This window comes from Macaca nemestrina, chromosome 4 (genome assembly GCF_043159975.1).
Source record: "Macaca nemestrina isolate mMacNem1 chromosome 4, mMacNem.hap1, whole genome shotgun sequence".
Classification (NCBI taxonomy): Eukaryota; Metazoa; Chordata; class Mammalia; order Primates; family Cercopithecidae; genus Macaca; species Macaca nemestrina.
This window is the reverse complement of record NC_092128.1, coordinates 2,584,018-2,608,803: the sequence shown is the minus strand read 5'-3', so window position 1 is coordinate 2,608,803 and position 24,786 is coordinate 2,584,018. Positions and strand designations below refer to the sequence as shown.

The 24,786-nt window shown below is 37.1% G+C and overlaps 1 protein-coding gene across 11 annotated transcripts in view; it reads right to left on the bottom strand.

Annotated features, from left to right (window-relative positions):
- The window catches only part of LOC105474973 (limb development membrane protein 1), a 212,401-nt gene that overhangs the window by 48,016 nt on the left and 139,599 nt on the right, over window positions 1-24,786 (bottom strand). For 8 of the 11 annotated variants that reach the window (XM_071094175.1, XM_071094178.1, XM_071094179.1 and 5 more), the window contains 6 exons: window positions 13,331-13,411; window positions 7,761-7,837; window positions 7,055-7,132; window positions 4,789-4,862; window positions 4,461-4,551; window positions 3,144-3,210 (listed from right to left, as the gene is read on the bottom strand). In XM_071094175.1, coding sequence (XP_070950276.1) covers window positions 3,144-3,210; window positions 4,461-4,551; window positions 4,789-4,862; window positions 7,055-7,132; window positions 7,761-7,837; window positions 13,331-13,411 — 468 coding nt within the window. Of the gene's footprint in view, window positions 1-180; window positions 215-3,143; window positions 3,211-4,460; window positions 4,552-4,788; window positions 4,863-7,054; window positions 7,133-7,760; window positions 7,838-13,330; window positions 13,412-15,665; window positions 15,789-24,786 lie in introns of all 11 variants that reach the window. The other 3 variants (XM_071094183.1, XM_071094182.1, XM_071094177.1) reach the window with 2 other exon arrangements.

Genomic DNA, 24,786 nt, shown 5'->3' with positions numbered 1-24,786 from the left:
TTCATCAAGAAGCAAAAAATAATCTACTTTACCTCCTGTAAGATAATAGACTATATGGAACCCAGATGAGAAATATGTGAAAATACTGAAAATAAATTCAAGCTGATTTGAAAGAGTGTTTTTGTTTTACTACCATAAGTACATTAAAAACAAATTGTATTTGGACCCTACATAACTTACAAGTTATAGAAAGAGCTTCCAAGATGAAAAATAACTGCAAAAAGAATTACAATATAGAAATTATTAAAAGCATTTCAAAAACTATCATTTGCATTTGCAAAAAATTTTCCTCTTTAAAGGAGAATTCAAATAAAGAATAACACAAAAAAGTCAACCTCTCAATTGTTTCATGATTAAGCATAATAAAGAACATATCAGCAATCACACAGAATCTATTCTTATAAAATTCATTGCAACATTTAAAATATTTTACTGCACAGAAGTTTGGACATCTATAGATAATTAGTTTGATCTTGTTCTATTTTCACCTTGTTTGCAAACACCTCCTTTAATCACCCTCAGAGTCTATTAAACGACATAGTAAATTGTTTACTAAAAATATAGACATCAAATCTCCCCAAATTTTGGATTCTGAAAACTTAAGTATAAACAGGCAGCCAAACAATGTTTTGAAAAATATATTCATTTACATGGCATGACTTTTGCAGGGTTCTAATAAAAAATTTTCAGTATGGATTCTTTGTGTTTCCTATGAAAAATAAAACCATCATTTATACTAATTCAATTTAACTAAGAATACATGGTCAAAATTTTTTTCACAACTTAATTCTTTGTGGCAAGTAATATGCTTATAAAATTTACTCAGTAGTGATTTTCCAGTTAGTACCAAATTTTTCATTCAAATATACAAGCTATTTAAAAGGAATTATCTAATAACAATAAATATGTGATATCACACCATGTACTTAACCCTAAAGCCTGTGATGCAGCAACAGTAACAGGGGGCAAAGGTCTAAAAAGGAAACATGTCCACTGAACACTTTCATTTTTGAAGCGAAAACATCACCAAATCATTTCTTTTATAGTGGACTCAATGTATGTCAATTCGCAACCGAATTTATACTCTTCACGAAAAAACTGTTGAGATAATAGAGAAATTACATATATAGAGGTAAAATATGATTCTTCTTGTTATTGCATTTCTCATTTCATTGTAAGTGATGGGGCGCTGCTGGCTGATTTCACAGGAGCAAAGGAGACCACACTAAGGTCAGGGTTTCCTTGAGAGAGGCGACAAGAAAGACTGAGAAATGTCACAGCTTGGAATCTGATTGCTTAAATACATCCTCTATTCTAGTCTTATAAGCTTTTCAGCTGGTAAATCAAAATCCTGTTATACACTAGGATAATATTCATGACAATTCTCTATATTTTATCTTCTTAAAATCAAAGACTCAATTCTAAAGGGTTAATAGAGGAATTACAAAGTAACTCTCTAGTTTGCATTTCCCATAATGCTAAAATAAAGCTTTTTCTTTTAGTCTAGAAATTTGCTTTTTTAATACTGTGAAAAGCCTCTATGAATCTGTTTAACGTATTTATTTCTTTTCATCTATTCAGTGCCACTGGGCATAACATGTAATGCAGTGCGTGTTGATATTTTGCAAAGCACCACATGACTCACTGTACCCTAATGCACTCCATTAATCCTGTTTGGACAGCTGGGTCCAGGCATTTGTTAGCTGCATTTTAATTGTTCCATCTTTCTTTTTTTTCTTTTTATTTATCTCTATGGCAAACTACTCTGGAATTTAATTTGTTGGCCTTCAAAAAGTAAATTTTACCATTAGTTTGTTTTCTTTGTATCAAAACTATACTCAGCATGTAATTTTCTTCCATAAAATCAGTATATATTAATGATTAGCAATCAATCTTAAATAACAGTACAGTGAATGAGTTTCATAAGTATTAAAATGATAGGCTGGCTGAAATAGAACAGAAATTATTTAATAGACTCATAATATAAATGATAACATTTAATATCAAATCAGGTTGCTAAAGAGCATACTTTCAGCATTTTCAAGATTCACATAAGCAGATGTCAAAACAATAACAAGTCCTATAAAGCAAACACAAAAGAAATAAGACTATTACACACACCAGTTTTTTATTAGCTTATGGAACAGTGGTCCCTTTACATTTACACTTTAATTTTGTTTTCTATTACAAACATGAAATCCTTTGTAAGAATTATGAAGATAACTACAAAGCTTCTACTTTCTTTGCACAGCCTGCATCCCTGATATCTGTAAGTCTTCAATAAATAATGGAGGCAATATGAGAGCTAATGCAAAAGCAACTCAAAGTTACCAGCAATTTTTGTTATGAGCAAGTAGCTAAAATTTAATGACCGAAATTTTCCGATCATTTGTGTGCACTCTTAAGTCAAAACCTAAGTCTAGAGAATTAGATAGAAATGCTTAATGAAAATTTTTGTCTGAAATAATATTTAGTGAAGAACTGAGAATATGGTCTACGATAGCATTTTATAAAAGGCGACTAAAGGAAGACTTACTCAACTATTTCAATGACAAAGTGAAAATCTGTTTTTCTTTTAAAAGATTATCAAATTCTCCATAAACTGAAACATTAAGAAAATGACAGGAATGAATGACAGACAAGTAGGAACTCTCAAGGGTGTCCTTTGAATCAGAGTGTGTTCTCAGAGATTACACTGCTTTCACCTCTATTTCGTGGACACAAAGCAGCTTAAAATAATTTACAGATGTTCAATTTTTTAAACCATACTAAATTATAAATGCTTAAAAACTTTTATATAGAAAAATTAGTTTAATGTAGTTTCCTCACTAGAGGACTCAAAAGCCTAACTTATGAATGTGTCAGTAAAAACAAAACACAACAAAAAACCAGCCCATTGTTTGGAGAAAGAATGCTTTTAAGTGTGTAAAAAATAAACGGTCTTTATTTGGTAAAAGTATTTGTCTTGGTATGCCCCTATACATAAAGTACAGAAGCAAAGGTGTAAAATGATGTAGGAAGAAACACTGTATTTCAAAGGTAATCTTTATGAAAAAGTTTAGAAAGTAAAAGTTAAATAAGTTCAGTAAAGACAGTTTTTAAAAACATGGATCTTTAAGTGAAAATTTCTCAATGAAACTTACCCAGTGTTCTCGACATCACAGGCAGAGCAGAGCTCAAGACCAAGATGGACACACAATTTCCAATGATCTGTTATGAGAAATGAGAAAGAATATTGGGCAGTTAAACAGCAGGATGACAATCAAACCCAGTAACATTCTGAGAAATTCTTGTGCATTCTAGTTACCTAGTGTACTTTGCCGACTTCTTAATGATACTTACTATTCAGTACAGAATTTTCAAAGAAAAACACACTTTTAAAATAAATAAGGTTATATCTGTAAGTTCTAGAAGATGTTTACAGTAGCCAGCACAAATATAGTTATAGAATACTTAAATTACTTGACACCTAGATAATGCATTTTACACTACTGATTGCAGTTGTTAGTTTCAAAAGGCTCTGCCTGTCAAGTAACAAATAATTAACATATTGGAGACTTCGGACTACATTTTTAAGGCCAGATTATTGCTTAAGATCTCTTTTATCACATCTATTTCTAATGTTTATCATAAGATTTAAAAAGCACCAGAAATCCAAAACCTCTAAACTTTTGTAATAACGCATCCTATGTTTATTCTTCCATAGTAAATAAGAGGAGTTGAAAATACCAGTTAATATTTATGATCACTTAAATTAGATACTAAATACCTCAACTACTTATTAAGTTTAAAGAAATAGCTGTGTGTGTGTGTGTGTGTGTGTGTGTGTGTGTGTAAAATAACTTCTCCCCTTCAAGTAGGCTAAAAATATAAAATAAAAACAAAACAAGCTTTCAGCTCTTATTAGTTATTCTTCTTTGTCAGCCTATGGGAATATTTTATAAAGATTCAGTCACTATATACGGCAACAGCCTTTTTATTCTGAAGCCAATGACATGTTGTGGAAAAAGTCAAATTAGCCTCAGACTACAAAACGTTTCTGAGTAGAACTCTTCCGTCTTACTTTAATTATTCAAATTTGAAATACTTTGTCTCTACTACTTGTAGCAACTAAGTTCTTCAGACTTCAAACAAGCTCCCTGAAGTACAGTTAGCACAATCCAAGTTACTCATTAGCAATACGCTTTCTTTAGAGGAAAAGGAGTCCTTTCAGGGGTCTTCTATAGCTAGTTAACAAGCTCTGCAGTTCTTTGCATTTACAGTGAATGGACGCCATCCAAATTAAACAGGGTACATCCCTTTCCCACTCACTCAGCATTTCGAAAATCTTCCAGTTTGTGTTTACGCAACTTACAAACAAATACCTATCACTGCAAATGAACCATTCAGGATGACTATTAAATAAAGCAGTCTGTCTGGGAAGGCAAGAGAGGCCACAGTCACCTAAGACTCTACCTTACCTTTGTCATAGTTGTGTCATCTTTCTTGGGAGTAAAGTTTCCAAAAAATCGAAGGCTATAGAAACCGACAACAGAGGACACCATAAGATAGCTGTGAGAATCAAGGAAAAAACTCTCCAACAGAATGCAAGTTTCCTAAGTTCTCAGCAGTCTCCAAAAAGTCTTAAGGCCCATAGGAAAAACAAAACAAGAAGCCACTTCAAGTGCTTGAGGAAGACTAGCCTGTTGTTTTCTCTTCTAGACAAGTGTCTTAGTAAATAACCACTGCCCCAGAAAACTAGGTATAAAATTTGGGGATAGGCTGAACGTTCAGCTAAAGAAAGGATACAAAATCAAAATGATTTCAAGTGCAGCTCCCACAAAACCAAACGTAGAAAGAGAGGCATTTCCTATTCCAGGCCCCTGGGGTGGGAGAAAGACACTTTTCAGAATTCAATGACACCATTATACTGGTTTCCCTAAAACAGCTGTTTCATAAATATAAGACAGTTGAAATTATGAATGTTTACTACTTTGAAATAACATCTAGACTTTCAAAGGCCAACAAGACATGCCATTAAACTGATTTCGTCAACAAATTCAGGCACCATGTTAACAATTTTAATAAGCTCAAGAAAAATTACTTATCTCAAATGTAATTTAAGTTACTTGTCAAGATGACATGATTATGCTTACTGTTATAAAATGGGGCAACTTGCCACTTGAGGAAAAAAAATCCTGAATAGTTTTGGGAAAGAGTTTTTAAAAATACCATAGAAAAATAAGAATAGGATATACAGCTATCTGAATGCTTACACAACATACAAAGATTACACAATCAAAGTATGTCAAAATTAAGCTAACAGTAGAAAGAGAGTAAATGTGCATATCCTGTTCCCATACCTGAAAGTGTCTTTTGCCCAAATTTTCCTTGGGAATTCAGAGTTACATAAGATAAAACTGTTAACACCGATTTTTAAAAAGTAATGCTATAAATTTTTTCCTAAACAATTATCCCTATCTCAAAAACTATCTTTACCTAGAACTTTTAGAAAACACAAAAAAAGTTAATATTTTTACAATGAAATCTGAAAAAAATCATTCCCTACTGAAATAGAACAGTATTTTCAAAGATTACTAATAAAAGAAACTATCTGAATATTTTACTGGTCAGCACAGATTACATCTAATAGAAACAACAGGGATAATTAAGAATCTACAGTCAGCCCAATAAAAAATAACTTTTTGACAATCTTTTGAAGAATAAATAAATGATGCTAGTAGAAGGTGATGGGGTTCAGGACACACTACTCCAAAATATGGGGCCTAGTATTTGAGAAAACATAGGAAGGTCACATACTGATCTGCCTCCCTTCTCCTGTGAAGCAGGCCATAAGACCCCCGTTCGAGGGAGCCCTCCCCACCACCCAGAGGAGAGGCACACCGAGAAGAATATGAACAGGCCTTGCCTGTTTATATCATTTATAATCATTTATAATCATTAGATCATACCCCTGTCTTCCAATCATACTTCCCCAATACTGTCCACTCTTCACCAAACCTGAGCATAAAAATACACAGCTTTTTCTGTTTTTTCTGGTCTTCTTCATTTCTGAAGACTCCTGTGATATGTAAAACTTATCTTAAATAAATTTGTCAGCTTTACTCTTGTTAATCTTTTGTTATAGGCATCTCAGCCATGAACCTTGCAATAGGTTAGAATAAGAAATTACTTCTTCTCCCCCACAAAAGCTTATTGATCAACAGAGATAATGCTTTGGAATTATGCTATCTCAAGAGAAGCCATGTAGGAAGGATGAAGATTATTTAATTTTTTTACACAATTATACAGGGATCTCCTGTAACGTACAACGGAGATAATGCTTTGGAATTATGCTATCTCAAGAGAAGCCATGTAGGAAGGATGAAGATTATTTAATTTTTTTACACAATTATACAGGGATCTCCTGTAACGTACAAGTCATTTTCTACTAAGCACTAAGAGGGATGGGTACAAAAATGTACCACAGGGCTTGGGACTTGCTTTGTTGGTATAGTAAAATGGGTTAAAAGTGACTAGGAAGTCAGTATAGTAAGTGACTTCCTGTTCTATCAGCGGGTTTGAGTATAAAACTAAGAAAAAGATAAGACTGTATGTGGAAAAGGGTAGTTTCTCGTCTGTCTGTAGGATGAGGCATGTGAAGCATGATGGTGGGCTTATATTCATGGAGAAGAGGCTGTTACTGAATACAACAATGGCAATAACAGATGGCACAAGGTCCTGGAAAGACTGGGGTCGGGGGATCTGAATCAAGACTGTGGCTAAAGGAATTTCATATAGCTGAATGAATTTCAGTAAAATCAAGATAAACTCTGATAAGAAATCTAAAAGGAAATTCCAACACTTGAAAAAAGGCCCTGTCAATCCAAAGTAAAAAATTAGACACAAAAACCACAGTTTATATTATAAAGGCTCTTTGCATAAAGAAATTCATATAACTTGAAGTATATACATGCACAAAGGTGAATGTTTTCATTAGTTTATTTGAAATACTCAGGGTATAGACATAGAATACTTTTGCAAAAGACAGACATTTTAAAGGATTTTACTTTACCCTTGTTCCTTTTGGCATTGCTGTTTCATCAACCAATAGGCAAAGAATATTACAAGCCACCAAGAGGACCGAGATGGACTACAAGACAAACAGCAAACTGTCAGCTCTCAAGACTTTTTACCAATACAAAATATTAAAATCTAGGTAACCAAATATATGTTTCAGAATAGAGGGAAAGCAGTCAAGACCAAAAGGCTATATATTAAACTAATCAGACTACAAACAGGAGCTGAAGAAATTCTAAAAGATTCTGCAAATTATTGTAATTTCAAAGCTTGTGACAAAAGCTGGTAGCATAGATCCTTCTACTAAGTGATCTCACCAATTGGAAACACGCAACTCCACAGACTTAAAAAAGTGGTAAAATATTATCAGAACTAATTTCATAATGTAATTTTCATATTTTATCACAGAATTTAAAGCAGGTTATCTGCAACACCTTGTTTTCTTAATTTTTAATGAAAACAAAGACTGAATTTCCTCCTTTCATGAAGAAACAGATAATCTTCAGAATTTTTTTTAATTGCCATTAATTTCCATTTTTGCTTTACTGGATTTTCATAAATAAAGGCATAGATGGATTTTAATCCTGTTGATAGAAAACCAGTTTATGAAAAATCATTTATCTGAGGGAGCTGCCATACTCCAATGCTAAAGTAAATAATACATAATTTGCTTTTATTTAACTAGGTAAATAAATTCTTACTGTCTCAATAAGGAGGAGAACCATAACAGCGGGATACACCAAATTTCTTTCCCATGCTGAAGCCTTTTTTCGCCTCTCTATTAAAAGGAAAAACAAAATAAAACAAAGTTTTCTCCAGATTAACATTTTCATTCCATAATGCTATAATCTGTTTTTTACATAATTCCTTCTGAAAAAACACAAATTACTTTTAATTTACCTCCACAAACTATAAAAACTAGAGATAGGGCCTTGCTCTGTTACCCAGGCTAGAGCACAATGGTATAGCCACAGCTCACTGCAACCTCCTAGGCTCAAGTGATCCTCCCATCTCACCCACCTGAGTAGCTGGGACTACAGGTACATGCCACCATGCCTGGCTAATTTTTTATTTTATTTATTTTTTGTAGAGACAGGGTCTTGCTATGTTGCCCAGGCTGGTCTTGAACTCCTGGGCTCAAACAATCCTCCCACCTCAGCTTCCTAAAGTGCTAGGATTACAGGCAAGAACTACCATACCCAGCCAGAAATCAGAGTTTTAAACCCAGTTTGCTACATTAAACGCCTCATAAGAGAGAACGGAGCAGAAGTAATTCTGTGATGCTTGAATTTCAGCTCTGAGAAGACATCTCAATTGTTCAGGAAATATATTGTTAATATACAGCTGACTCCCTGAAAATACAGAAATACAGTAGGTCTTCTATAGTCACAGGTTCTGCAATAATTTTCTATCATACGTAGATTTTGGTATCCATGGGGGTTCTGAAACCAGACCCCCACGAATACTGAAGGCCTACTATATTTGTATTTCATATAGATCTACATATTGATATATATCTGAATGAATAAAGTTATATGAATAAAAATCCCTTCTATTCTTTTTTTTTTTTTTTTGAGACAGAGTCTCGCTCTCCCAGGCTGGAGTGCAGTGACATGATCTCGGCTCACTGCAACCTCTGCCTGCTAGGTTCAAGTGATTCTCCTGCCTCAGCCTCCCAAGTAGATGGTACTACAGGCGCACGCCACCACACCTGGCTAATTTTTTGTATTTTTAGTAGAGACAGGTTTTCACCATGTTAGCAAGGATGGTCTTGATCTCCTGACCTCATGATCTGCCCACCTTGGCCTCCCAAAGTGCTGGGATTACAGGCATGAGCTACCGCGCCCGGCCTTCTTCTATTCTTAATATCCCAAAGATAAACACTTCTAGTTTTCTAAAGGCTGGAAGCAAACTTCTACTTTTACCTACAACACCAATCCTCATGCTAAGAACAAGTAGAAAAAGATGAATCAAACTTAATTAAAAAAAAAAAATCTGTATGAACATATCAGAGAGCTACCAAGACAATGAAAATTGAGGGGCCAATATTCTGTGAAGTGAACTGAGCTAAGACCTCCAATTTGTACTACACCTTCCGCTGCAAGGCATTTCCCAATATGTAAATTGCACGGACCCAAGAGGTTGAGAAATCAATGGGTAAAAGGCAATGATTCTAAAGCAAACCTTTCAGCAAACTCAACAGAGCCAAAAGGACAGACATTGGCATTTGGGGGTACCAACGCAGTCAAAATTTGAGACGCTATGATCATACAGAAGAGAAAAGGGCAAAGAAGTGAGCCTGGCAGACACTGCCATTTTCCCTTCAAGACGTCAGTGGCTAAGAGGCCGAGAAGAACAACAGAAAGATGCAACTATGAGGCTGAGAAGCCAAGCAAAGCTTCTGTCAGGCTCCTGTTTCTTGAGAGGTAAAAACTAAAATGTATTAAGAAAATGGGATCATAGTCAATAACTAAGCAACTAGGCTTTCCATTAGGACCAATGAAAAGCTATACCCTAGTATGAGGGAAGGCCAAAGTGAAAACAGACCAGTCGTCATAAAGACCAAAGTCTGGCCTTGAATGATCTCAAGTCTAATGGATTAGACTGATATGTCCCTACTCTAATTGTCTGCCAGAAGCAAAAGTACATTCTCCCCAAAAGAAGAAAACATCATACAGAGTTTCTATAGTTTTGTATAAGAAATATCTGGCATTCAATTACACATTACCATACATAGGAAAAAGAGGCTGGGCGCGGTGGCTTAGGCCTGTAATCCCAGGACTTTGGAAGGCCGAGGCGGGTGGATCACTGTCAGGAGTTTGAGACCAGCCTGGCCAACATGGTGAAACCCCGTCTCAACTAAAAATACAAAGAATTAGCCGGGCATGGTGGCGGGTACCTGTAATCCCAGTTACTCGGGAGGCTGAGGCAAGAGAATGATTTGAACTCACGAGGCGGAGGTTGCAGCAGGCCAAGATCAGGCTATTGCACTCCAGCCAGGGCAACAAGAGCAAAACTCCATCAAATAAATAAATAAATAAATGGAAAAAGAGGGGAAAAAAAGACAACAGAAACAGACCTCCAGATGATTCACATTTTGGATTTATCAGAAAGACGCTTTAAAATAAATGATTAACATATTCAATAAAATAAGTGATAAATGGAAAATTTTGCAAGTAAATTTAAATCTATAAAAAATAAACAGAAAATCTAGAACTGAAAAATAATGTAACTAAAATGAAAAATTCAATAGTTTTGACAATAGTTATGACATAGCTGAAAGAAAGCAAAATGGAAGACAGACCAATAGAAAATATCAGACTGAAGCATGAAGATACAAAAGGAGATAAATACAGAAAAGAATATAAGAATGAAAAAGTCTAGCATATGTGTAACTGCAGCCTGAGGAAATAACAGACAATGGAGCAGAAGCAATATTTGATAAGACAATGGCCAAGAATTTTCCCAAACAGATAAAAGACATCAAGTCACAGTATCATGAAGTGACACATAGATTTCAAGATAAATACAAAGAAAACCAAATCTAAGCACATCAGAGTAAAATTGCTAAACAGAGACAAAAGGAAAATCTTAAAAGCCCTTTGAAAGAGCAACAACATGACTTTCAACCAGAAACCAGAAGACAGTAGAATGACATCTTTCCAATGCTGATAACTAGCAAACAAAAATTTTTAGTATGTTTTCCAATAAACAAAACCTGAGAGAATCTATTACCAGCAAACCTGTGTTTTTCAAACAGAAGCTAAATGAACATTAGAAACATAAAACTCAAAATACAAATCAGGAACATATGAATTAGAATACCAATGAAACACCACTTCACATCCACTAAGTCGGTAAAAATTTTAAAGTCCAACATTGTCAAGTATAGGTAAGGATATGGAGCAACAGGAATCCTACTCATGCCCAGCAGGAATGCAAACTAATACAACTATGTGAGAAAACCATTTGGCTTTATCTACAAAAGTTGCATAGGCACATATACAATGATCTTGTAATTCCATATCTAGTATGTACCCTGAAAAAACATATATACCAAGAGATACATACCAGAATGATTATAGCAACATTATTTGTAACAGCAAAAAACTAGAATCAGATCTAATATCCACCGACAGCAGGATGACTGAAGTAACTTCAGGAAATATATTATTATTAACAGAAATGAAAATAAATGAACACCGTATCTAATTTTCAAGAACATAACACTCGACTTCCACTTCCAAAGTTGCAGCAACATCAGGGACCATGTTTGTCATCCAGTCTGAAACAATTAAGAAACCAAAAAGTACACAGATAAGAAACAACAGTTTTCAAGACAGTGGACATCTGATTGTGGAAGAACAATGATGCCTGAGACACAGGAAACAAACCACACAAGCCCTTTCTGACCCAGCTTACTGTCTTGAGAGTTTCCAGGCCATGATGTAGGAAGGAGGAACACAAGCTGAGCCCAGCTCATCCCTTGACTTGAGAGCATGAAATGGGAATCTGGGGAGACTATGTCAGCTGGAGTCTGTGTAGCAAAGTGCCAGACAGGAGACTAAAGCACAGAAAAAGAACTCCAAGGATCTGCAAAGAGTCACCCTTAAGTATTCAGTAAAGAATTCAGTAAAAAATTCTCAAGTATATCAGCTCAGGCGTGTGAAGAAACAACCCATGGCTGAAGAAAGAACCACCCCAAAACATGAAAAGAAACAACACTCGACAATCACAGAAGGCAAAAAATAGATGCTTCTCCCACAAGACAGTACAGAACCTCATCAATCACAGGACATTGGAAAGAATCTGTAGAAGGGTCTTGCCTCAGTAGCGGGGAATACTTAGCCCTAGATGCAATGATCCCCTGGTCTAGCCTAAAAAGTCTTCAGAACAAGACACAATAATATCAAACTGTTTCCAAGTAACTTAACTGCATTCCAGAACAAAGTTCCTCACTTACAGAACTACTAAAATTGGCCAGGTGTCATGGCTCATGCCTGTAATCCCAGTACTTTGGGAGGCCAAGGCGGGCACAACACTTCAGCCCAGGAGTTTGAGATCAGCAAGGCCAACATGGCAAAATCCCATCTCTACCAAAAAACACAAAAAATTAGCCAGCTGTGATGGCATGCACCTGTGGTCCCAGCTACTCAGGAGGCTGAGGTGGGAGGATCACATGAGGTTGCAGTGAGTTGAGATTGCACCATTGCACTCTAGCCTGGGCGACAGAGTGAGACTCTGTCTCAAAAAACAAAACAAAACAAAAAGAAATACTGTAAGTGAGGCACCCAACAAGGGTAAAATCTCACCTGACAAGGTAAAATTCAAAATGTCTATTTTCTAATCAAAAGTTTCCAGACATGCAAAGAAGCACAAAAATACTAGTGATTATGAGGGGAAAAAATCAATCAATCAAAACATATCAGGAAGTAACACAAACGTTAGAAGGAGCAGACAAAAACATTGTAAGTGTTGGCTGTATCCTGTATTTTCACAAAGATGGAGGACACAGATTGAACGTGTTAATTAGAGACATAATAGAAGATACAAAACACGCCCAAACAGACCCCCTAGAGATGAAAACTGCAGACTGCAGAAAAACAAAAAAGCAAAACCACTGGATGAAAGGCAGATCAGACATGCAGAAGATCGGTGACAGTGAAGACACAGCTATCGACACTAACCAAAATGAAACACAGCAAGAAAAAAAACTAAAAAATAAAGGAACATTCTTAAGCTATAGCCTAAAACACATGTAATTGGAGTCCCCAAAAAGGAAAGCATGAGAGGAAAAGAAAAAATATTTGGAGAAGTAATGGTCAAAAAATTTCCAAATTAGTTGAAAACTATAAACTCCTAGCTCTAAGAAACACGAAGAAAACTACTCTTAAGGCATATCACAATCAAATTGTTCAAAATCAATAATAAAGACATCTTAAAAGCAGATACAGAAAAAAGACACATTAAAAGATAAGTATGACAGACGACTTGTCAGAAAAAATGAAAGTGAGAAGGCAATGGAGCAACATCTTTGAACGTCTGAACCTTTGAACAGTCATTTGGTGTATATATATAAAACCAAAAAAAGTGAATAAATGTAAATTTATCCTCCCCCCAAACTAAAAGATAGTCTTTATTAATTATTTTGGGCAGGTTGAAAGTTTTAACATAAAGATTTCATAAATGTTCTAGTATTTCAGACCACAGTAAAGTCTTTAATAAGAAACCAAGGCCAATACACAAGTCAAGAAAAAAAAAAGTGCAATACCTAATTTTGTCTTCAGAGTCTTTACATTTTCAAGTTCTTGTTCCAACTCCATTATGTTGCATTCCACCGATGAAGACAGCCCTGTTCAAAGCAAAAAATATTTAGAAGTGAAACAGAACCCCTAACACTATAGAACAGGTAGCCCTTTAATTAAAATCTAAAATAACACATGGCAAATCCTGCTCATTGAAAAGAAAAACAAATGCTGCTGTGATTCAGAGGAAAGCACATCCATATATTTACCAATTAAAACTTCTTGCTGATTAAACACTGCACGTTTCCACAGAGTGATATAACAGACTCTCAAGACTCAGAAGGGAGAGGGTTGGGATGGAGGCAAGGGATGAAAAATGACCTATCGGTTACAATGTATGCTACTCCAGTGATGGGTACATTAAAATCTCAGACCACACCACCATACATCCATGTAACCCAAAACCACTGGTACCCCAAAAGCTACTAAGAATATTAAAAATAAACACTACATGTTTCCTAGAAAATTTCTTAACATGGTAAAGTTCTAATTTGATCTATTAATAATCTTTTCTTAATTACAAAAGCAACTTGGGCTTACTACAGAACGTGAAAAAAATCAAGATCTCCTCTTCTGCATCTCACCTCCCTAAAATGACAACTGTGAACAGCTTGGCTGATGCTTCCATACCTTTCTTCACATTCAGAAGCACATTCATACATACATATGTATCCTATACATGGTTTTTATTACATATTTTATATGAATGCAGTCAGACATAGTACTTTACCATTTGCTTTCCTAGTCAATCATATGTCCCAGTTGACGGCTGAATAACATTCCATAGTACAGATGTACTACAACTTCATTCCCTTCACACATATTCAAGTTTTCAACTTTTTGCCACTACAAACGGCATTGCAATAAACATTCTTGTATGCACATCCAGTACATTTTGGTTCTAATTATTTCTGTAAGACAGATCCCCAAAACTCAGATTGCTGAATAGGGTATGAACATTTATAGAAGGTTACTTCCCCAAAATATTGTAATAATTTAAACTATTGTAATAATTTACATTTCTATCAATAGCTTTGAAACTATCTGTTTTCCAGTATCATCTTCAGCACTGAAGTTGTAACTGAAGTTACAACTCTTCAATTCTACCAACGTGACGGGTGAAAAATGTTTTCTTCCTGTTACTTTAACATGCATTTCCCTAAATGTGGTTGAACATACTTCTCAGCGTTTATCACCTGAATTTTCCCTATTCATATTTTCTACTTTTTTCTCTAATGGTGGATCTTTGTATTCTTTATATTTTATCTGTTAAATTCTGAAACAGAGAAATCAAAATACTCACTACAACTGTACTGTAAGTTATCTCAGTTTTTAAGAGGTTTTTTTTTTCCATTATGCATTTGTATTTGACTGCTGAAACTGGGAGGTTCCATTCGCTAGGGTTTTTTGTTTTGTTTTGTTTTGCTTTGTTTTTCATCCTAGTCTGTTACATCTTCCTTATGAATCATCTATTTTATCATTTCATAATGACCCTGTTTGTTTCTAATGCCTTTCAACTTAAATTCTGTTTTGTGGATTTTAAGTTCTACTTTTTGTTTTTACCTATCTTGCTTGCTTACTTACATACATTTATACATACACCTTTAATTTGAATCTTTCTTTTTCTCTTATCCAGCTGAATCTTACTGGAGGTTTAACCTGTATCAGTTAGAGTTCACTGGCTACAGGCAACCGAAATAGACTCACTAGTTAAAACAGAAAAGGAGTTCATAAGATAGAACCAGGAGGAAAATTTTCCAGTAAAGAAAGTAGAGGAAATGGGCAGCTGAGAGTTGCAGGTGGCAGAACAGATGGATAGTTTCCTCATATCGTAACAGCTGGGATGACTCGGTCCTGAGTACTCGCAGTCTGTATGTCACTATGAGGAAGAATAAAAGTCTAGGAAGCAGGCGTCCTAATGGCATGGCTTAGAGTCACATGTGAGTTTCATGGACAGCCAAGAACTCTGATGAGCAGTTCTCCCAATCTCATCTAACCGGGGAAATCCGCAAATCCAAATCAGGTACTTTACTAGAAGAAAGGGCAATAGATGCTTGTAGGAAAAATGATAAATACAGGCTGAATAAATCCAATCTGATAAACTGTTCTTTAACAGTCAAATTCAGCCCATTTACACTTAGTAAAATATAGAGCTTGCAGTCAGTATAATTTAGTATTATAGTTGATGAAATTTATTTTATACTTTCTATACTACTTTCTTAATTTTAAGTGATTTTTTTAAAAGGTTTTTATCTTTATCAAAATGAAGCATGCCCATAGCTCAAAGTGTCAAACACATGCACAGGTTTGCTGTCATGTCTCCTCCTTCCTGAATCCATTTTCCCAAAAGCAGCTGTCCAGCTGGTTCTTCTGGCACTTGTCTTCCTATTGCAACTTCTGAATTTCCTGCACAGAGCATTCCCACTGTGGCAGGTGAGCCACACATCTCTTCACTCCTCCCTTTCTCTCAATATGGCCATAATGATCATTTTAGCTAGACTGATATTCAATGTCTACATTATTATAACAACCAAAATGCCTATCCACATAGCAAACTATGACCAGCTTTCCTTCTTTCCTTAACATCCTTCCCACCCCCAGAATTAGCAATAATTTTTCTTTTACTTAATTTTCTATGTACTTAACACAAATTCAAACCCAAAACATCCTGCCAAAGGTCTTTATTTTCTCTTGGTTTTTCTATTCCTCAGTTATACTATTAACTTCATTTTCTTGAAGAAATTTCTGCCAGTGTCTTTAGACCTGCCCCCCCTAGATGGTCTGCCCTCTGTGCCTCCCGCACCCTTTCACCCTGGGACTGGCTGCCCACATCTCCTGTGGAGCATCTCTTATTTCCTACCCAGCCTGTATCTTTTCTTGATTTACTCCCTTGTTTAGATGGTGCATATCCTCGAGTGGCTGGCTAAGCAAAGGTGAATGTGAGGTAAATTTTTTTTTTTTAAGATGGAGTCTCGCTGTCACTCAGGCTGGAGTGCAGTGGCACGATCTCGGCTCACTGCAAGCTCCGCCTCCCAGATTCACACCATTCTCCTGCCTCAGCCTCCCGAGTAGCTGGGACTACAGGCGCCACCACCGCGCCCGGCTAGTTTTTTGTATTTTTAGTAGAGACGGGGTTTCACCGCGTTAGCCAGGATGGTCTCGATCTCCTGACCGCGTGATCCGCCCGCCTCGGCCTCCCAAAGTGCTGGGATTACAGGCGTGAGCCACAGTGCCCGGCCAATGTGAGGTAAATTTTTAAAGACTATACAAGTCTGAATACTTTACCTTTGCTCTTACATTATAGTTTGATTAAGCACAAAAAATCAAGGTCAAAACTAATTCTCCTTCACAATTCTGAAGGCACTGCTTCATTGTCTTCCAGCTTCTAGTTTTGCTTTTCAGAAGTCTGAAGCTATTCTTACTCCTCTCTTTTTGAATGTGAACTGCTTGTCATTTCCTTTACAAACTGTGTAGGACTTTGTCCCCCGTGTTCTTGATGAGAGTTCATTTTAATGTATTGTGTTGGGGACTAGATGACCCCTTTCAATCTCTAAATTCATGTCCTTCAGATCTGGGAAATCTTCATTTTGTCATAATAGCACTGTCATAAGAACTAAAGATCAGGTGAGCACTCACAGCACCTGGTTTTAACTTCATATTCCTGAAAGAGGCACTGAAGAGGGTAGAAAAGACAGCCTTGAATCGCTGATGCCAACCCCTCCTCCATCCCCCAGCAGCAGCCGCGTGGGATGGAGACAGAATCTGTGTACTTGGGGGAGGGAGAGCACAACAAATGGGTGACTTGGCATTGCACTCAGTGCTGCCCTGTCACAGCAGACAGCAAAGCTATGCTGGGCTTAGCCCGTGTGTGCCCACAGAGGGAGCATGTGGACCAGCCCTAGCCAGAAGGAAATTCCCCATCCCAGTGGTCAAAACTTGAGTTTCTCAGCAAGCCTCAGCATCACGGGCTACAGTGCTCTGGGGTCCTAAGTAAACTTGAAAAGCAGTCTAGGACACAAGAACTGCAATTCCTAGGCAAGGCCTGGTGCTGGGCTGGGTTTAGAGCCAGTGGACTAGGGCAACATGTACCAGACAGAGTGGCTAAGGGAGTGCTTGCACCACCTCTCCACCAACCCCAGGCAGCAGAGCTCACAGCAAGTAAAGTGACTCCTTCCTTCTGCTCAAAGAGAGGAAAGTAAAGAGAACTTTGTCTTGCATTTTGGATACCAGCTCAGCCGCAGTACAATAGGGTACTGGGCACAGTCATGAGGGCCCCATTCTAGGACCTAACTTCTGGATGATGTTTCTAGACACACCCTGGGCCAGAAGGGAACCTGCTACTTTTAAGGGACTCAGTTCTGGAAGGATCCATCACCTACTGACTAAAGAGCCCTTGGGCCCCAAAGATCTAGGAGTGACACGTAGCTAGTATGCCATGGGCCTTGGGGAGACTCTAAGACACGCTGGCTCCAGGTCTGATGCAGCATATTCCCAGCTGTGGGAGCCACAGTGAAAGACTGCTTCTGCTTGAGAAAAGCAAAGGGAAAAGTCAAGGGTCCTTTGTCTTGCAGCCCAGGTACTAGCTTGGCCACAGTGGGGTAGAGTGTCAGGTGGGCTCTTGGGGCCCCCGAAACCAGGCCTAGGCTATTGAACAGCATTTCTAGACCTGCCCCAGGACAGAGGGGAGCCCGCTGCCCTTCAGGGTGAGTCCCAGGCCTGGCAACATTCTCCACAAACTGACTGCAGAGCTTCTGAGCGTTAAGTGGCCGTTGGCAGTGGCCTGGCAGAACTCCCCGTGGGCGGGTAGTGGTGGGAGCATGTGGAAGGAGCAGGGAAGAGGAGGAAGGACTTTGTCTTGTGGTTTGAGGGCCACTTTAGCTGCAGGAAAACAGAACACCAACTAGATTTCTAAAGTTTCTGACTTCAAACTCCGCCTCCCAGACAGCATCTCTGGACCTGCCCTGGCTCTGAGGGAACTTTTCACCCTGAAGGGAAGGACACAAACCTGGCTGGCTTCCCCAACTACTGATTGTAGAGCCTTAGGGCCTTGAGAGAACACAGACAGTAGCCAAGTAATGTTTACAGTGGACTCTGAGTGAGACCCAGTGCTGTGCTGGCTTCAGGTCTCACCCAGCGCAGTCCCAGTGGTGGTGGCCACAGGTGTGCTTGCATCACCCCAATCCCAGCTCTAGGAAGCTCAGCACAGAGAGATGCCATTTGTTTGGGAGAAAGTAAGGGAAGAGAACAAGTCCCTTCCTGGTAATCCAGAGAATTCTTCTGGATCTTATCTAAACCCACTGAGGCATTAGTCTGCAAGAACCACAGCATTACTGGGCTTGGGGCCCAAGTTCCTTTGAATATCCGGAAAGCCTTCCCAAGAAAGACAGGCACATACAAACCCAGACTGTGAAGACTACAATAAATACTTAACTCTTCAATGCCCAGACACTGACGAATATCCACAAGTATCAAGACCATCCAGGAAAACATGACCTCATCAAACAAACTAAATAAGGCACCAGGGACCAATCCTGGTGAAAGAGAAATATATAACCTTTCAGACAGAATTCAAAATGGCTGTTTTGAGATAACTCAAAGAAATTCAAGATAATACAGAGAAGGAATTCAGAATTTTATCACATAAATTTAACAAAGAGATTGAAATAATAAAAAAGAATCATGCAGAAATTCTAGAGTTGAAAAATGTGACTGACAAACTGAAGACTGCATCAGAGTCTCTTAACAGCAGAACTGATGAAGCAGAAGAAAGAATTGGTGAGCTTGAAGACAGGCTGTTTGAAAATACATAGTGGAGACAAAAGAAAAAAGAATCAAAAAGAATGAAGCATGCCTACAATATCTAGAAAATAGCCTAAAAGGAGCAAATCTAAGAGTTATTGTCAGCAAAGAGAAGACAGAGAGAGAGGTAGGAAGTTTATTTATTCAAAGGGAGAATGTTAGAAAACTTCCCAAACCTACAGAAAGATATCAAAATTTAAGAACAAGAAGGTTATAGAACACCAAGTAGATTTAACTCAAAGACAATTACCTCAAATAATCAAACTCCCAAAGGTCAAGGATAAAGAAAGGATCCCAAAAGCAGCAAAAGAAAAGAAACAAGAAACATCCAGTGGAGCTCCAATCCACCTGGCAGCAGACTTCAGTGGAAACTCTGCAGGCCAGGAGAGAGTGGCATGACATGTATAAAGTGCTGAGGGGAAAACACTTACACTCTAGAATAGTATGTCTGGTGAAAATATCCTTCAAGCATGAAGGAGAAATAAAGATTTTCCCAGACAAACAAAACCTGAGGCATGTCATCAACACTAGACCTGTCCTACGAGAAATGCTAAAGGGAGTTTTTCAATCAGAAAGAAAAGAATGTTAATGAGCCATAAGAAATCACCTGAAGATACAAAACTCACTGGTAATATAAGTAAACACAGAAAAACACAGAATATTATAGCACTGTAATTATAGTGTGTAAACTACTCTTATCGTAAGTAGAAAGATTAAATGATGAACCAATCAAAAATAATAACTACAACAACTTTTCAAGACACAGACAGTACAGTAAGACATAAAAAGAAACAACAAAAAGTTTAAAAGTGCGGGGATAAGTTAAAGTGTAGAGTTTGTACTAGTTTTCTTTTTGCTTGTTTGTTTTTTGCAATGTGTTAAAATGCCCTCAGTTTAAAATGTGGGTTATAGGATAGTATTTGCATGCCTCATGATAACATCAAATTGAAATGGATACTCAAAAAATAAAAAGCAAGAAATTAAATCCTACCACCAGAGAAAATAACTTTCACTAAAAGGAAGACAGGAAGGAAAGAAGAGAAGACTATACAAAACAACGAGAAAAGAAATAACAAAATGGCAGGAGGAAGTCCTTACTTATCAATAATAACACCGAATGTAAATGAACTAAACTCTCCAATCAAAAGACATAGTGACTGAATGGATAAAAAAGCAAAACCCAATTATCTGTTGCCTACAAGAAATACACTTTACCTGTACACATAGACATAGATTGAAAATAAAGGTATAGAAAAAGATATTCCATGCTAATGGAAACAAGAAAAGTACAGGAGTAGCTATACTTAAATCAGAAAAATAGATTTCAAGACAAGAAATGTAAGAAGAGACATAGAAGGTCATTATATGATGATAAAGGGGTCAATTCTGCAAAAGGGTATAACAATTATAAAGATATATGCACCCACTGGAGCATCCAGATATATAAAGCAAATATTATTAGAGCTAAAGGGAAAGAGAGACCTCAATACAGTAACAGCTAGAGACTTCAATACCCCACTTTCAGCATTGGAAAGATCTTCCAATAACAGAAAATCAAAAAGAAACATCAGACTCAATCTGTACTGTAGAACAAATGGACCTAACAGATATTTACAGAACATTTCATCTAATGGATATCAGAACAAACATTCTTCTTCTCAGCACATGGATCATTCTCAAGGATAGACCATATGTTAGGTCACAACACAAGTCTTAAAACATTCAAAAAATTGAAATAATGTCAAGCATCTTCTCTGACCATAATGGAATAAAACAAAAAATCAACAAGAGGAATTTTCAAAACTATACAACCACATGGAAATTAAACAAAATGCTCCTGAAAGACCAGTGGGTCAATGAAGAAATTAAGGGGGAAATTGAAAACTTTATTGAAACAAATGATGATGGAAGCACAGTATACCAAAACCTACGGGATACAGCAAAAGCGGCACTAAGAGGGAAGTTTATAGCTACAGGTGCCTACGTAAAAAAAGAGAAAAAACTTCAAATAATCTAATGATGCATCTTAAAGAATTAGAAAAGCAAGATCAAACCAAACCCAAAATTAATAAAAGAAATAATAAAGATCAAAGCAGAAATAAATAAAATTGAAATGAATACAAAAGATCAATGAAACAAAAAGTTGTTTTGAAGTTGACAAAACTTTAGCCAGACCAAGAAAAAAAAGAGAAGATCCAAACAAAATCAGAGATGAAAAAGAAGACATCACAACTGACATCACAGAAATTCAAAGGATCATTAGTATTTACTGTGAGTAATTACATGCCAGTACACTGGAAAATCTAGAAAAAAATGGACAAATTCCTAGACACATACAACCTACCAAGATTGAACCACAAAGAAATCTAAAACCTAAACAGATCATTAATAAGTAACTAGATCAAACCTGTAATAAAAAGTCTCTCAATAAAGAAAACCCCAGGACCTGATGGCTTCACTGCTGAAGTTTACCAAACATGTAAAAAAGAACTAATAACAATCCTATTCAAACTACTCTGAAAAACAGAGGAGGAGGAAATACTTCCAAATTCATTTTAAGGGGCCAGTAATACCCTGATACCAAGACATATCAAAGAAAGAAAACTACAGACCAACATCTCTGATAAATATTGATGCAAAAATCCTCAACAAAATACTAGCAAACCAAATTCAACAACACATTAAAAACATCATTCGTGATGAAGTGGCATTTATCCGAGATGCAAGGATGGTTCAACATACACAAATCAACCAATGTGATACATCGTATCAATGGAATGAAGGACAAAACCCATATGATCATTTCATTTGATACTGAAAAGCATTTGATAAAATTCAACATCCCCTCATGATACAAACCTTTAGAACACTGGTATCTTCAATGGAGCGAAAGATGTGGGGATCAAACCATTATATAAACAGGATTTCCAATCAATTCTCTTATGAAGTAGCTCATTCTACTTCATCTGGTGGTGCCACTTTTTTGAGACTTTTGTGGATACTGGGGTATAAATCATGCACAAATGGCTTAGGATTTAGCTTCCTTGGGTCTGTGAAACTGGTTACTCAAGTCTGCTAAGTTTTCTCAGGTCTTTTAAATTCGAAAATTTTATTGTGATTTTCTCCTCTCAACTTCTCATCCTTTTAGGTTTATGCCTCTCTGAACCTCAGTGTTTTCATCTGTAAAAAGGGGGTGTATCTATTAGGATACTATATACTGAATCAGAAAACTAAACCCAAATGAGTTTAAAAATGAGGAAATAATTTCATATAATAAGAAGTTTAGACACAGAGCAAACTTCAAAGAGGATTTTCCAGCAGCTCAACAGTGACTGTCATGCGTGTCCGTGTGAAGAGACCACCAAACAGACTTTGTGTGAGCAATAAAGCTTTTTAATCACCTGGGTGCAGGCAGGCTGAGTCCGAAAAGAGAGTCAGCGAAGGGAGATAAGGGTGGGGCCCTTTTATAGGATTTGGGTAGGTAAAGGAAAATTACAGTCAAAGGGGGTTGTTCTCTGGCGGGCAGGAGTGGGGGTCACAAGGTGCTCAGTGGGGGAGCTTTTTGAGCCAGGATGAGCCAGGAAAAGGAATTTCACAAGATAATATCATCGCTTAAGGCAAGGACGGGCCATTTTCACTTCTTTTGTGGTGGAATGTCATGGTTAAGGCGAGGCAGGGCATTTGCACTTCTTTTGTGATTCTTCAGTTACTTCAGGCAATCTGGGCGTATATACGTGCAAGTCACAGGGGATGCGATGGCTTGGCTTGGGCTCAGAGGCCAGACAGTGACATCAAGGGACTGAAAGTACTGCCATCCACAAGTTGACTTAACAGGAAGACTAGTGCTCTTTCTCTTTTTATGTAACTTTGTAATTTCTGCTCATTTTAATTTGCTCTTTATTTCTTCATAAACAAAAGTGAAACTTTTGTTTATCCTTTTTCCTCATATTGATTTGGCAGTTCAATGGTTATTTCCCATTTTTAATACTCATATTTAGATATACTTTTCATTATAATATCAGCATCACACAGCCCTAGCCCCACAGGGATGCTTTTCTGAGTAACCCCACACCAAGGTAAAGCTCCCACAACACTTTAGTCATTCTCTCATCGCTGCCCACCCATGCCCCCAACTCCTGGATCTTGCTGCGACAGTTTTAACAATATTTAGTTCAAGACTGTTACCAAATGTTTCCTTCAATATGGAAGCTAAAATAGTGTTTGGCACAAATTAGATGCTCAATATACAGATATAAAATAAACAAATGAGCGAATGCGTAACAGATGAATGACATCTTTGGGAATATATGAATTTTTTTTTAAAGAGACAGGGTCACTTTATTTTATTGCCCAGGCCAGACTCGAACTTCTGGGCTCAAGCTTATAATCCCACCTCCCGAGTAGCAGGGACTATCGGTGCACGCCCCACACTCAGCTGAGTTTTTAACTGCAGTCTTTATTCCTCCCTTACAACTATAGGTACTAGTCAGCAACCAGCAGCAGGTTGCAAATGGGAAGCTTGATGTTGATCTCTCTCTTCTTTGTCTGGAATTTTTCTATGTGAAAGTTTGTAAGGGCTTTTTCTTTTTCCATTATTTTCGGAATTTAGGAATCTTACAAACTAAATCCAGATCTTTTTTTCCATTGAATAATCTTGCCTAGGAGTCTGTGGCCTTTTAACCTGAACTCAAGTCTTTCTTAAGCTCACTGATATTTTCTTCTACTTTTTAATTACCTTCTTTTCCTACTTGTTCTTTTTTCTCCTTTTAGATGCCTGTTATTTACATCAGTATCTTAGCTCTTCACTTCGTGTCTATTTTTCATTAATAGTTGCCTTCTTTTTGTACTTCTGGTGTGTGACACAAAATAGTTCTTCCCCTTGATTCTGCCAGATGATTACTTCAATTTTTGAAGGACTATATTAGTTTCCTATGGCTGCTGCAACAAACTACCATAAAGTTTCTGGCTTAAAACAACATAAATTTATTGTCTTACAGTTCTGGAAGTGTGAAGTCCTAAAATCAAGGTGTTAGCAGGAATGCAATTCTTCTGGAGACTCTAAGGGAGCAACCATTTCCTTGTCTTTTCTAGCCCCTGGGGGCCACCTGCATTCTTTGGCTCATGGTCCCTTCCTTGAGTCACTCCAACCTCTTCTTCCATTACCAATGTCTCCTTCTCTGACCATCTCAGCCTTCACTTACACCAACTCTTGTGATTATAGTGGGCCCACTCCATAATCCAGAATAATCTCAAGATCCTTTACTTCATCCCATGTGCAAAGTCCCTTTTGCCATGTAAGGTAACATATTCACAAGTTCTGGGGATTAGGCTTTGGACATCTTTAGGAAACCATTATTCTGACTACCACAAGGACTATTTCTTTTTTTTGTTTGTCTATTAAGCTTTTCATTTTTTTCAAGTTCTCAGCATCAGCCTTTTTCTGTTCTAATGACATTTCCTTGGACGTTCTAACTACTTCTGAGAATTAGGTATGAATTCTTATTTGTCTCTCCCATTAACTGGTAACTCAAGTGGGAACCACTTGTTCTAGATATTCATCTTGGTCTTCTTCACTCAACCTTAAACAACTGGTAATTTTTCTCTATCCACCTCTGTTGTTCCC